At 31.8% G+C, this 16124-nt stretch overlaps 2 protein-coding genes across 3 annotated transcripts in view; one reads left to right on the top strand and one right to left on the bottom strand.

Annotated features, from left to right (window-relative positions):
* Positions 1-16124, top strand: part of LOC120338981 (uncharacterized) — a 51290-nt gene that overhangs the window by 21202 nt on the left and 13964 nt on the right. For both annotated transcript variants that reach the window (XM_078115913.1, XM_078115912.1), the window contains exon 22: positions 14281-14380. In XM_078115913.1, the coding sequence (XP_077972039.1) occupies positions 14281-14380 (100 nt within the window). The remainder of the gene's footprint in view (positions 1-14280; positions 14381-16124) is intronic.
* On the bottom strand, positions 215-7849 carry LOC120338982 (free fatty acid receptor 4-like). The gene is made up of 7 exons (XM_039407009.2): positions 7426-7849; positions 6794-6965; positions 5474-5678; positions 4797-4974; positions 2902-3017; positions 1913-2052; positions 215-655 (listed from the first exon to the last, which is right to left on the bottom strand). Exons 1-7 carry the CDS (start codon positions 7670-7672, stop codon positions 376-378), a joined length of 1338 nt encoding a protein of 445 aa, XP_039262943.2. The 5' UTR covers positions 7673-7849; the 3' UTR covers positions 215-375.

The following is a 16124-nucleotide window of genomic DNA, read 5'->3' as shown; positions in this document are numbered from 1 at the left end:
TATTTATATAAAAATAAATGAAATTTAACACATATTTTTACTGCGGAAGGTAAGCCACGGGGAACCAAAATTTGATATCGAGCAGCGAAAGCCAAGGTTCAACATCAAATAAATTTTTATGATCTGAAATTGAGTTATTATAACATAGAATTTGACCATATTCAACTTGAATGAAATATTAAAAACAAACAAAATGGAACAAAAATGTAGCAGTAAAAGCAGGTTGACCAAAAAAACAGAACTCATAAATTTTTTAATTACCTCCATGAAACTGGAGGAAATCTATTTAACATTGGAACACTTGAACTTCTGTTTGCGTGTGATTGTACCCAAAGAATTCAGGATGAATATAAAAAGCATCTTGTTATAATATAGCTATGATTCAACATCTTCTTTCGGAGCAGATACAATGACTTCCACTTCTTTTTGTATACATTCATTAATGTTTCTGCCGTCTTCCTGTTCATGGGTTGCATTGTTTATAATACAGGACACAGTTTTTAGAGGTGTTGGATCAGATGATGTGTTTTTGTTACTTTTTCGTCCAGTTTTATTTTTTGAAGATGAAGTACTTTGAGATGTTGGTTCAACTTTTAATGCTTTTGACTTTTTCACCAGTTCTTGCCAACATGAACATTTTTCCATCATTGGTAATCTGTATTAAATCGTTTTTAACTGTTAATTGATAATCGGAATAAATTGAGTTTTTATCCTCAAGAAAATTTACAATAGCTAAGAGATTTTTTGTGAGTATGAATGTCATATTATCTTTCGTTTCACACATGCATCTAGCAATATTTTTCAAAATCTTATATGTCATCATCATTAATTTACTTGATGAATTTAAAGGATCTATTTTTATCAAATGGTTGATATATTCGTAACCTTTTTAAAACAACATGGTTAATTTAGAAACTGGAAATTTGAAATGCTTATGGCATTGGGAAATATTCATTATGTAATTTAGTTTACTACAAATATAGATTAAAAATTGGAAATATTTTTTATCAGTTTATACATTCGACCCTACTTCACTGAAATACGCTCATAATATTTGAACCTTATAACAAATGTATCAAATGCTTCACAATTTTTATTATCTTATCTTCAAAGAGGCTTGCCGAGTTCACAGACATTATACAAATACATATTCTTTTAAAAAAATGTGAACAATAGGAGATAGACGAGTAGATCCTTTGCTCATTATTATTATGACAGTAATAAATTTTGTGAAATATTGTTAGATTTTATGTAATTTTTATATTGTCTACTAGAAGACTTGTAAAATGTTTTAAGACAATTTTATTGCTAGTTATAGTTGTTTGGTTAAATGTTGGATGCCGTAATAATTTTCATGCGAAAGAATGATTCCAGTAAATCCTTTGCTAAAATTTTAGTGCTAAAATTTTATTTCATAAAACTTCAGATTTAAAAGTAGAATTCAAAGTGAGCAAATTCTTTTTCTATTTCAAATTATTATCATTATATAATTAATTAATAATCAGTTTTTCAAAATTTTTTTCTGGTCATTAGAATCTATACTAATTTGGAATTAGTGGTGAAGTGAATTGACTTTTAAAATAATGGAGTTACAATGGCTTCTACATACAAAAATAACTGTTGATTGTCTGTTGTGAGATCAAAAAGAAACAAAAGGAATGAATTATTTCTAGTCCATTTTTAAAAAAATGTGAAACATCTGGTAACATACATTGCCATACATACATACATTGCCATGAAAAAGGAGGAAAGGGAATACTATGTATTGCATACTAATGTGTAGCTATATACATTTTAGAATTGCTAGATATATCTTGATTGTAAATGAACTCAAATTACAAGTTGGAGTTCAAGAAGTTTGATTAATATTCTGAATGTAATTCAGTAATTTATAGAAAGAAGTATACTATACCTATAGTCTTCCCAAGCTTTTAAAAATTTCTTGTTGAAAAATGCATAAACCATTGGATTAACCGTAGCATTTGCTAATGTTAAACAAAATATCCAGTAAAATGTGTCTGCTGACACGACATTGGACTCTTTTCTTTGTACCTAAAAAATTAACAAAAGAATCAGTGAGTATCTTGAATGATATTCAGACAGACCTTGATTTTCGGTTCATATCATATTATTAAATCTGGAATTGATTTTGATTTAACTTTCCGTTTATGGAATTAAATGTAATACTACTCTTTAAATTCAAGATTCATGAATAATTGCCATATTACAATTGCTGCAATCCTCTTTAGTAGATAAGTTCAGAATATTGGAATTTTAAGTTTAATAACTTACTATTCAGTTTGATTAACTAATGCAAATAAAAGGAGATATAGATCAGTTAATTATCTCATGTGAATAGCATAAATCCTTTTTTTATTTTTAATCAAGGGAAATTTATTCAATTAAATTCAATGCTTTCTTCAGTGGTTTCTTTGAAGTATTGCTCGAGTTATGATTTACAAAGGTTTTACTGTTTTTTGCTCACCATATTTAAAAAGACATTTTAGACAGATATTTCGTTATCTCTCAACCCTTTTTACATGTTGTTCTTATTTATGCTACTTAATGAAATTTAGTATCTTGAGTAAACATAGTGAACTGTGTTTTTAAAATGTGTCGAAAAAAAAAATTGAATTCAAGGATATGAGTAACATTATTTTGTGTGTATGTTTTATGTGTTCTACTTACAAAGCATCTGAGGGCAATTTTCACGTTATTTACAACTGTTTCATAAATCGTGTCTAAGAATTTCTTGTGCGAGTCTTTCATAGGAGGAAGAAAATGTTTAAATGGAATTTAAAATCTCAAAAGTTTTCAAATGTTATATGATTTAATGGGGAAGAGTAGTAATATTATCGTTTTACTTTAAATCACTTTTAATATCCTGTAGCATGTACTCACCCTGGCATATTGAACAAAGTAAAGAACAATAAATATTGGAGTCCACATCAATACGAAGAGTACAACAAGCATGGCACATGTTCTAGTTACTCGTATCTCCATTTCTCTTTTGGAAACTGTAAAATAAATGTAATCATAGACAAAACAATTTTTTGCTAAAAACTAAAAATCACTCTTTGCCAAACCCATGAAATGTTGATTGATTTGATTACTCTACACCTTTTATCAAGAAATTTTTCAACATCTTTTTGTATATAAACTATAGGTATGAAGTTGAAGGACTCCTATCATTCAGTTATCATATATATCAGTGGTTCCCAACCTTTCTACCCTGGCGGACCGGCAAAAAATTGAAATGACCGGAACATAAAAGAATAACATGTATTTGCGTAATACAATGCAATGTCGGGCACTCAATATGCATCTAGACAAAAAAAGGCACACTTAAAAACAGCTCACACGAAGAAAAACTATCCAATAATGTGACGGCCAAAAATATTTGCGTAATGCTTTGGTGCTGGGCGCCCATTATTCGTAAGGAAGGCACACATAAAACATCTCACATAAAAAACATGTACATGTCAAATCATGTACAAACGCAATTAACTCTAGTGAAAATTTTGCTGCTGTTTAGTTTCCAATATAGGATTGCAAACGATGCCTCAAGGAAGTTTCTGCAACACGTAGCCCTGCAGCGGCGTGCAGCCAATTTCCTTGCTTCGCTTTAATTGAAGCTAGTGATGAAAATATTTTTATATATAAGTAATAAAAATATAAGTAACTCGTTGAAAATACGGACAACAGTTTGATTGCTCGATTACTTAGCGATGGGTATTCGTTATCAAGAGATATCCAAAATTGTGACAGTGATTCTTTTTTAAATCTGGACTGTAAAGTATAATCACAATTTGAATCAAGCTTTTTCATTGGGTTCATCATATTAATCCCTCTGCAGTTGATCGATGCTTCAAACGGAGGGAATTTACATTACAATGACAAAGTCGTCGGTAATTTGGCACCAGGCTCAAAATCCTACTTTGTCTGCTCAAGATACTGGGAAAGATCTCAGCGGCCCATGCTTTTTTGCGCTCCTCGTGACCACCTGCCATATTTTACTGTAGTATTATACTTTTCTTGACTGTTTTTTGTTTTGAACAAAGAAATATGCGTAACGTTTTATTTGGGTGGTCATATTAATCAGGAAAAGCATGCAAAACAGAAAAAGCACGCGTGCCAATTTTTAGGTTTCTGAATCTTGCGAGATTCGATGGAGCGCATTCACGATGAGCAAAAGTGTGATTACTTGGCGCCAAGATGTCGCGAAAGACGTCGCAATATGACGGCGGAAGAGAAATTGCGTAATTAATCGACCTCGTCAAAGAGATCGGAGCGCATTCGAGATGAATCGGAGCCGAAAAAGCGAAAAGTATGATTACTCGGCGCCAAGATGTCGCAATATGACGGCGGAAGAGAAATTGCGTAATAAACCAACGCGACCTCGTCCTCGGTAAAGCGATTTAGACGGCATAAAAACAACAAAACACCAAAATTTTCTCGCGGACCGGCAAAAAAGCTTCGCGGACCGGCACCGGTCCGCGGACCGGCGGTTGGGAACCAATGATATATATATATATATATAATACATGACTCACATCCTTTGTGTATACACAAAATTTTATGGTTGCAGCCACTTAGGTAAGGCTTGACATAGGCCTACTCAATTTTTTTTACACCCTTGGGGACCTAATCAGCTTGAATTGAGTTATGACTTTACTGAAAGGTTCTCAAAACGATTATCGGTAACTTGCATAGCCAACATGGTTTTGCTAATGCAGTAACCATCAGACCAACCCTTTACCAAATAACTTATATAACAAGTATTTATTCTTAATTACTTCTTCGTCCGTTCTTCTTTTTTCTTACTTTTTTCCCAACTTTTTTTACATTTGAGTAAATTTGCCAATAATTATAGCATATAACCATTAGCGGAAATAAATATGCTATGAAAAGCATTATCAAGTTCCATGCCAATGCTCCTTCTGGATCTGGCCACAAAGATGAGCAGATGTATATCTGGAAGAAAAACAAAATTTTAATTTTCATGGTAGAAAAAAGATGAGTATACAAAAGTAGTTTGAAATACAAAAATAGGTCTTTTTTTTAAAAGAGCAGAAAAACATAACTTTTTTTGGTGGTGGGCCAAAAACCAACTTTAGACATCTAGCTGGGCCACACAAAAAAGTTTTTCCATGTACACAACGAATTCCAGTAATAAAGGCATCGGGCAAAACGGCGAAAGATTCAATTCAGCGACAGGAGCAAAAAAAACCTTACCGTATGTATTTTTACTCATGTGATCTCCTTTTTAGACATAAACTGTCCAAAATGATTTTATGCTTGATGGGGAAAAATCTGAGGGTTGACAAGGGCTTGGGTTGTGGCCCACAACAGCCTGTTGAACACCCCTGACTTAGAGCATTTAACAAAGATAAGACTACTTTTTTTACTATATCTCAGTTATAGTTATGACCTTGCATTGGCAATTTTTACAAATATAATTTCATTGACTTACCTCTGCATCAGGATCGCCCAAGTGGCATTTTGTTTCATTAGCACATTTGCTATGTTCTACAACAGGAAATACGTTGAAATAAAGTAGTAAGGGAATATAATACACCACACTGAATGCCACCATAATCAAAGTTGCCATTGCTGGATTCTTTGGATAAATTTTCGAAAGTTTGCTCTTTTTTACACTTTGCACAACATGAACATGCCTGGTAACAGGAAAAACAATCTGAATTATACAAAATGTTATTTTGAGAAATAATTGTATTTCAAAAATAAGTTGAATTTTGTCCATTGAGATAATGGAATTTTATCAGCGAAATAATTGTGAATTTTTGCATATTTTGATTGCAAAATTATTTTGTTTTTAGAAAATTGGAATGAAACTTGTGAAAAATTATTTTAATGTATGTTTCTTTTATAAATAGTCCAATTATTTGAAGAAAAAGACACCCGGTAAATATAACAATCCTTCATGTGACGTTTTCGTTATCGTCATTACATAATACTCAACTATGAATATGATTTTTGACATTTTTACATCATCAATGTTTCCTTGACCTATTAGTGATTTATCATGAAATCAATATAATTAAATTTCCAGTCTACATCATCATTGACATTATTCCATTGTCCATATGTCCCAGTGGTCAACTAGGACTATGTTAGTCAACTAACTATATTACTAATATTGACATTAAAAGATATTTCATGGTGAAGTGAAGAATATATATACGATATTAGTGGATGTGTAACACACATAATAAAATGTGTAAATGAGTTAAAGCTAATTTAAATATTTCGATTCCCAGAAATTTTTCATAAATTATTTCATGGCTTATTGCGTGGTCATTACAGTATCAAGTTTTAAAATTGCTTTGTTATAACAGCAGCTTCGATTTGTTGAATACTATATTGAATAAATATATATGTTCGGTACAATTTTTTGATCAATTTAATAAAATGACAATAGGAAAGCGATGAATAAACCAATAAATACTGATTGGTTGACATGTCCCGATAATGTAATTCAATCAACTTGGGTTACTGATGTATTTTATAGGGATATGAAAAATAGTTATCATGCTTGATTACATGGCCAAGTTTTGACTTATTTTAGAAAACTCAGTGTCAAAACTAAACTTGTTTTTAATATTATACACCAAGCATAGCCTGCATTAGGTCATTAAGAAGCAATATGTGAAACTACCAACTGATACAATTTAGCCATTCTATGTTGAATAATAAAGCAGTAATTAATGGTAAAATGTATATATTCTAATTAGGGACTCTACAGTACAGTACAAGTAAATACACTGCTTACCTGTCCATACTTATAAATACAAATATCCATATAGCAATGAAAGTTGTCACAGAAAATGTATATAATATCACTTTGCATACTCCTACGCTGAATGTCCAACTATATGCCATTCTTGATGCAAGTAACATTGGCGCTACACAAATGAACCAAAGATAGTTGATGCTGTGTGCAGCTGAAATTTGTAATGAAAATTAGTTACCTAGATAGTAACTACAGATTGGCAGTGTAATTGAGGATTTATGTTACAGACTTGAATCTGTATATATCAGTTTTACCAATTCTCATTATTATAGAACCCCTTCTAGGGTTTAGCTAAAGTTTGTGAAGCATACTCACCCATTTTGATGATATACTGGGGGCTCATAAAATCACGTCACAAGTTCAATTTTGTTATGCGGTCAATTCTCAATATATCCTAGCTAGGATTGTTTATTCAAATCACTGTTTATACAAGTTTTTTAACAGGTCTTTATATAGAGGAAGGTGTAGTTATGTTATTTATGCTATTTAGAAAATGATATGTTAAATTATATCTACACCACCAAGTTATGGAATTTTGATGTATTTTTCGTTTGATATACATGTAAATTAATAATAAAGTTAACAAAATAGTAAATTTATAGTTCACTCACCTGTGTATTGGTGTGTTGGTATTCTGCTTAATTTTTTATTAGAAACAATCACCACCAGTACAATGATGTTTGCTATGATGGCAATGATAGTTATTATAAGAAGTATGACAAATTGAATAATATTTGTAACACTGCTCCTTGGATTATGTCCAATCGTCAACCACCAAGTAAAGAGTGATACATTTCCTTGATTCTCTGTAGAAACGGTTAAATATGAACATTCCAATCCTGCAATGTCTTCACACATGATAAGTGATTATGAAATTTAGGCTGAAAAACGTAAAAGAAAATTTCAAGATCTGATTTCATTTTAAGTGTGAGTTTATCTTTCTCATTTCATGATTTTGAGATTCGCCCTTCATTAAGCATAAATGCACTGATGTCTTGGGCATATTCACTCAGTAGTATTTTGCAGCCTTTTTATTTGAAGACTTAGACATGCCATTAAAGAAGGAACAGGTAGTAACTATTCATTCATACCTCTACAGGGAAGAGCATGCAAATTATGCATGCAGTGCCGAAAGAGAAAGATTTTATTTTTTAAAGCTCGGTACTTTACTTAGTCTGTTTGATTGTATGTATGTACAGAGCCTGTCTCATAGGAAAATAACCCACAAAAACAGTTCGAACAGTATTTTCACACCTCTGTTTTTAATGCATCTGTTAATATTGTTTCTTTTAAGTTGAATATTGCTTTGGGATTAGTACCAGATCAAAACTTCCATTAATTTATATATCTCATTATTCTCAAGCTATACAAATTAATACTTTTCATGCTTTTGAATTTTTTCTATAATCCTGATACAACTTGTCTGTTGAATGACTGTCCTTTGACCTAATGAGGTGCTTTCTCTTCGACAGCTATTGCAAAAAGTAAATAATCGGTCTGAATACATTTAGATATATTGGTTTATGAACACATCATCATCGGACGTATGAACTCGTAAAACAATCACAAAAATTTTATGACTCAATTTTAAACAGGTGTTGCAGACTTTCACATGTCTTAAATTGTTACGACCATGTATTGTGGACATTTATTTTGGCTGGACTTTTTTTTATATAAATCTGTTTAAGGAGAAGAGCTTTTTGTTTCCATAGTGCTTGTACGTAATATTCTCAAATTATATGTTTGGTACTTTATGTATTGGTGGTTTATTGCAATCTGAAATGAGTTTTATAATTGATAAGAGTAGGGTGTTCTTAATTAATGCTTCTTTCTTCTTGTTTTTTTGTGTTAGTGAATTGTTTGCGACAGTAACCACACATATTAAGTTTTGTTTTTTCACCTGTGTTTGGTATGGGAAATACGATTTAATTATGCCAAACAGCATCATGATTACCAATGTTTGCCGGAACATTCAAGCTTAACTCTTTTCATGACATGTTGCTTAATCTTTGACTATACTTGATGGTGATGAACTAATTTTAATCACTGTCAAATAAACTTGGTTGTCTAAATTTCTCTCTGTCTGTCAAGTTTCAAAATCCGACATTCTTGAAGTGCCACTTATTTATAGCAACTGGTTATAAATCATATTATCATAAATACATATCATTTCCATCCAAACATTCTTAGTATACTCTTCAATTTTTTTTGTAACCTGCACTAATATGGTATACCGTAATATGCTTTGTCATTCCCTTGGAACTGAACTTTTTATCTTATCAGTTGAACGGAAATTAAACTTGATGAGAAGTGACTCTTCACTTTTGAATGTGATAAGATTGGTTAAACTATTATATTTACCGTATATTTAATATGTCTCAAAGTTATTTGTACTTGACTTTTAGAATTCGACTTCTACTTCGGTTTTATTGACTAAAATTATTTTAAAGATTAATCAGATATACTTTAAACATGGAAAGAGTATCAATTCTGGAATATTTGAATGAAAAGAAAAAAAATTGCCACATAGTGGTTAAAATCACTTTCTTTTTTTACTCACCTTTTTAGATTGCGTGATTGCCTCTTATTTCCCTCTTTCATACTCTATTTTGTAACTTTCTCAATTTTATCATTTGAATCCTATAGTTAAGTATACTAGCTTACAGATGTTGCCATCCAGCATTTTTTATTGCATTTCTCCTACAACTCTTTAATGCTGTCATTCATCATTCATTTCCTGTCGTGAACCGAATATTTATTATTGGAAGTGGATCTCGATTTCTCGACATTGAAATATCTATTTACCTTCTGGTGAACTGTTGACTCTCAATCTTTAAATAAGATATTGACAAATCTCAATCACAAGATATTTATAGTCTTTCACCCCTATTTATACATGTCAAGTATGGTACATTACTGATTTGACTACCATGGCAAGATTCTTACTTGATACGATTTCAAATAATATCTTGCATTTGTGTTTATTGACCTTTGTATACAAGCACCCAGGACTGCACTGCATCCATCTTGTTGCCTTGTTTAATTTAAAATTAACAAACCAGTTTAAAATTGTTAAATTGGCTATTTTGACAAAGATAAAATAAGCAGCGTATTTCAAGGGACATTGAGCCACGCCTTATCTAAAACAACTTTCTGCATGCATCTTGAAAGTTATTATAAAGCTACTTTTTTGCTACCAGTATTGGATTACAGTTGTCTTGTTTATATTTGATCAATAGAATATTTCCCCCTTATCCAATCACAAATATGCCACTTGTCAAATGCTATTGCTTTATAGATCACTCAAAACAATACTTTGAATATCACTTTGAACAGTTATTTGTTTCATACCAACCATAAGCAAACATCATATTGTTTGATTGAGTGGAAATAACCTGTCAAATGGTAGATTATTTCTCTAACTATCACTTGATCAAAAAATCTCAAACATGAGACAGATATATAAACTGTCACTGTCTTATTCTCTACACTCGCAACAGTTCCCATCATTATCACCAACCACTTTCATTTCATTGGAACGTAAAAAGCATTTCTCATCCTGACCTTATCTGGTGAAAGTGATTATAGATGAAAGTCTGGAATTAAATCTATTATCAAATGGTATTTTCAGACTGTTTCTCTTTCGACTCAGGTCAAATTCAAGCACGAGTCAACAAACAAAATTTTGTTTCAGAGAGATTTAAGATTACCTGTTTTGTGGAACAGAACAGTTTGCTGTGAGGATTGATATATTTCCTCAATCGTCCTTCGAATGGCTTCCTTCATAGATGGCATATTGGAAAACGAGTTTAATATTTAGAGAGGCTGCACAAGACATGTAGTTTACCCTCATAAATCTGGTTTGATTTATAGTTTTATTTCTCTCTTAGCATTATTTTTAGATTCAAGATTGTGCTATCAAATTCAGCGTAAAAAAATTTAGCCTGTTTACTCCCACCCTACAAATCCTATCACTTCCATTACTACCCTGATTTTTTCCACAATTCCTATTTTTTCTGGTTCTTATCCTTTAGGTTTGAAGCAACAAAACCCTTTTCTAACATTCCAAAATTCTCTTCAACATCATGCTTTGTTGAATGTGATCACGTTTTATTAGATTTGTCTCATTTTTTCTTATGTTTGCCGAATCAATTTTCCCATCAAAATTATGACCCATAGTGATTATGGTATCATTTAAACAAATAATAAACCCTTAGATTTTATTGACATTTATCTTGTGTTGTTTATTTAGGATTCATTCCCTAATTCAAATTGACGTGTTCATTTTCGATGAATCAAAAACAAAAACAGAAAATATTAGTAAATCACACATTAATATTATTGTGAAATCATAGCAACATTTTTTCTCATAATTTTTAATCGATAATTTTTACCTTTTTTATAATTTATAAGTATTTTTGTTACAACAGAAATACTGTGAAAAATACAACGAATCTAATTGAAATTTGATTACTTTCACAACTATAGGTCAAGTATAAATTTATCCTTGCCAAGCACGGGGTTTGGATAAATATATCCAAACAATATAATTCATCTATTCCCCATGCTTAGATGAGGTTATCAATAAACAGTATAGTTCAAATTTAACAATTTTGGATTTACTATGTATTCCAGGTAATAGTTTCTTTCATATTTGATATTGATGAACCTTTCCGGTTCATTTTTTAAAAGTGAATAGCTTGATTTTGCATGGTCACTGCCTACTAAGTGATCTAAATGGGTATAATTTTTCTTATTGGATTTTTCTGATAGTGTTTCATGCCTCCACTGAAAACCAAGTCATGTTTGAGTACCCACATACACATAAAACCGTTTTCTTTTTGAGTGCTAGACAATTTGTTTTTAAATTTTTAGAAGATGCAGATGGAAGTGTCTTCTGAGAAAATATGTTTTATTCATATGCTTTTTTCTCTGAGCAAGGCTCTGCTAGGTAAAAGCTACTTCAGTTTGAAGGAGTTGTAATGTTCCTGGTTCGGCACTGCCCACCTGATTTATTATACCCTGAGTGTGGGGGTGAGCATGGGATTTGATCTCGAAATTTTACGTTAAAATTCACTGATTTTGAAAAATGCACGCCAAGTATTGTGGCCAGCGAGCACCGATGGAATTTTTTGCACATTTTTTCACAACCATTATGTTCATATATTAGTGATTTGCATTCTTGTTATTGTTGGATAGATTATTTTCTGGTTTGTAACTGGATTTGTGATGAGTTTAAAATCTTAAATACACTTGAATGTAACAAGGAGTATCTTTGTAAAGTGTTTACTTGGCACATAGGCAACCTCCTTCATTATAAATCCCACTTCACAACCAGTTAGTCTTCTTTCTTGAAAATTTTTTTTTAAATTTTAAAATATGCTTTATCAAGCATGGCAATGGATAGAGCGTACCGCTAAGGCACGCTCTATCCATTGAACATGCTCGGACACTTGTACTTTTTTATTCATCCAACAATGGGGGTTTACTTTAAACAGACACAATCTACTTGAATGGTGATAAGTTGTTAAGTGAAAGACAAGGCATTTGTATACTTTATTGAATGTTTGTGGTGAAATTCATTCTTTTACAGTGATTACAGTTTGTGATAAAGATATTCTGTATGAACAAGTATAGTTGTTATCAGTACTTGAAGTCAATAGAAAGTTAGGTGATGGAGTTTCAGAGCAGATTTGGAACAGATTGTTTCAGTTCCTATTTCATTTCACATATTGACATTTTACATTGGTTTTAGATGTGCCTATTCTATGATAACTTTGGCCCTAAAGATTAACATTCAATGACTTCAAAAGTATTGTCTTCAAGCCAACACCTCATCAAACGTGTTATAAAATGGTTAAGATATATTGGTATATTTCCAGTCCTTCCAAAAACATGCAGTAATAGTTCTATATATCAGTGACTACTTATATAAGGCTTTTTTAGTTTATGAGGTGTAGAAAACTTTGTAAAAATGGTATTTTATTATATTATATATAGAATTGTTAGGATTCATTTTTTCTGAACAAAAAACTTGCTCGTTATATTACGAAAAACTTTTTGTAAATTTGAGCAAACTACTAAGATCTGAAAAACGTTTTTGATCTGCATAGAAGTGACTGAAGGTTGTATAGTTGACTGCGAATTCAACTTGAGTTATCTATCATGCAATTCCAACATAGTTTGATCATAGCATCCGTATGACATAATGATATTCAATCTAGCAAATGTTTTTATCATATTTTTTTTATTTTAAAATAGGAGTGAGTTTCCAAAAATATTATCGGTAAGAGGAGTTCATATATAAACTCTCAAAATGAATTATTAAGCATACCTTATTCTTATCAAGACAGGACAATATTATCCATTTTAGAATTTGTATTCTGCTACACTTAGTTCCACAATGCCTGAATTTATATTCCCACTTACCTAATATTAACTACCGAAATAAATTCAGCTACATCTTGTCATTTATACTTGATTAATTATAAATTTTTATTATCGGTAAATTTCTTGAATTTAAATGTACATTGGGAATAAAAAAATGACGAGTTTTCTAACTTGTTTTCATGTTGATTGACTTGCTATGAAAACCCTTGGTGGTATTTTCATAAGAATGCTTGACATCGACTTCTGGTTTTGTTGAAATGTGAAGGACACTTTGGCATTTGGTAGACATTGACAATTAGTTTTCGTCTTTGTGCGGTCTTTGTCTTGAAGATGCCTGAATTTATATGTATTCAAATCCCATCTCATGTTGGTGGGATACAGGTATGTATAACTTTTTGTATAAAGTTTGTGAAATTAATTTTGATTTTTTTTTCTTGTTGTGTACCAACTGACAATTATCTCCTACTTATTCTGTGTTATTCACCATAATATTTGATTGGTTGATTTGAATAAAAAATTCTGTTTTTCCATTTGAGGGCTTTACGAATGGTGCATAGGGATAAGCACTTTTGCTCTGAAAAAAGCTCTGCACATACAGCCTTTGCTTGTTGAAAAGATACTATAGTTTGGAAATATCAGTATCTTTTCGCTTCGACATTGCCTACGCAATTTATTACACTCTGGGTGAGGTGGTGTGAAGGGCATTTGAATGGATTTAACTTATAATGCTGTCATCGTCAAGTTTAACGCTTCAACTATTTGGCCAGCACACCTAGGCACTTGTCATTAAACTACTAATTGATTGTCTTGTGTGGATTCACAAGTTCGAATCCTGTCAGACAATTTTGTGCTAGAGGTTTGCTAGACTCCTGAAGGTCTGGGTGGCTTACCCACTGATCGGTTACAACTTCTCCCACTAGATGCGTTCGTCATCTGAAACAATTAAATGGTTAACTATTTTCATACCCAAGCCAGACAAAAGGTAACTAGATGAGTGATCTCGGTTCAATGTTGATGTTATTCTTCATTTATTCTCTACAAAACAACTTTTAAATTAATTGCTTTTCCATTCACAGGGTTTGAAAATGACGCCACAGCATAAAGTTAACACTTCATTGCCAGAGAAACCTTCATCTGCTGCTCAGTTCCATAGGAAGAAGCAAGCAATATCTAGTGGTGAGTTACATTGAAATTTTAGCCAGTAACTGGGGGGACCTCATGAGTTTGTTGTAAGATCATCATTGACAATTATTATCGAGCCATAGTTCCACTCTTCATCTTAGTTGCAGTAATGATGCTTATGTAACCCAGTTCTGAACAAATAAGGATGCAAGTCACTATCATATATGACACCAGTCCACGCAAGCTTAAATTCTACCATTGTTTGTATGAAGGTATATATCCTAAAGAATATATATATTTCCAGTATGCGAAATTGAATTTATCAAATGGGAAGTTTAAGGAACTCTTTATGTACAAGATATTATGTTAAGTAAAAATGCTTTAAAGTTTGGTATTCTTTATTTAATTTATGCCAATATTAATATAAAAACTCAGTGGGCGGACTACATTTCAGCAAAAGTTTTGTCAAATTTATATCATGTATAATGTAGTGTTGTTTATATGAAGTATATTTTGATGCATATGAGGTATATTTTGATGAAACGATATACTAACTTAATGAATAGATAGAGCAGAGCGGTTCTTGGAAAGCCACAAGCTAACGCCTCACGCTAGGGGCCATGGCTGCATGAATTTAAAGTAAATTGACCATGATTTGGTTCATTTGACTGGCATGCAAATATTTTTTAATTCTGTTTGTTGGCGTTTTATTATTAACCCTTTTCGTGTGGTGGGCACGTATACGTACCAAAGACAAAACTCGCTAGATTGTGGCGGGTACGTTGATGTACTCCACTGTTTTATTTAGCAATCGGTCGCAAACTGTTGGTCTAGTTTTTCTGGGTTTTAGTTTATTGATAAGAAGTCTTCTTCGGGATTAACATAAGCGACGGTAAATCTCGCTTTCGTTTACGACGGGAATTTTATTTGCGGCGGAACGAGGGAGTGTTTTTGAAATTTATGCAAATTTCGGTGTTTTTTGGGTGGTAATAGAAGACATATTATCCCTTCCATCTACCAAAGTATTTTGAGTTAGATCACGAAATTGCTACAGCAATATTATGCTATTGTTTGCCAACCACGAAGCGGTAACAGTAAAGGATTAGCGAATATTTCTATTTTTTATCACGGTTTGAAGTTTCAATTCCCAAGAAAAAAAAATGCCTTTTTTCTATCCGGTTTGTGACTCAGACCACCACTTTTAAAAAAACTTTTTTTTCTCATCGCCAATTGCAAGCTCTTTAAATAAGCTTTCCAATGAGCCGTCAGTGGGCAGCAGAGGATCATTAGTTTTTCGTTAGTCGAACGATTAGTTTTGGGGGTACAAATGCATAAAATCGGCGTAGCAAATACGATTATTTAATAAAAAATAAAAATCGCATGGAAAGGGTTAAACATGGCCCATACGATAACTGATGAAAACATGTTAAAAGCAAAACTAAGTATTTTTATAGAAAAGCAGGGGGCACAAGTATTGAGAATCTTTAGAAAGACACAGTCAATCATGAAAGTTAGAGAAAGTTAACACTTTAACTACTAGGCCAGCATTTCAACTTTACGAAATCAAAAGAAAGAGGATCTCGAAAAATATTGCCATATAAATTATTTTATATTGCCATATAAAAATATTGCCTCGAATACGGACATATAAATATGGAATTAGAGATGTCCAATGTTATTACCGTATATATGAATTTACTATCACATATCAAAACTTATTGTCGTCATCACAATCTTTAACCCAAATGGACAAAACTTGAAAAAAATTTTTTGAGAAAATGAGGAAAACACGTATTTC

Source organism: Styela clava, chromosome 9 (assembly GCF_964204865.1).
Source record: "Styela clava chromosome 9, kaStyClav1.hap1.2, whole genome shotgun sequence".
In the NCBI taxonomy this organism is placed as follows: Eukaryota; Metazoa; Chordata; class Ascidiacea; order Stolidobranchia; family Styelidae; genus Styela; species Styela clava.
Note: the sequence above shows the minus strand (reverse complement) of the source record. Positions and strands in the feature narration are given on the sequence as shown.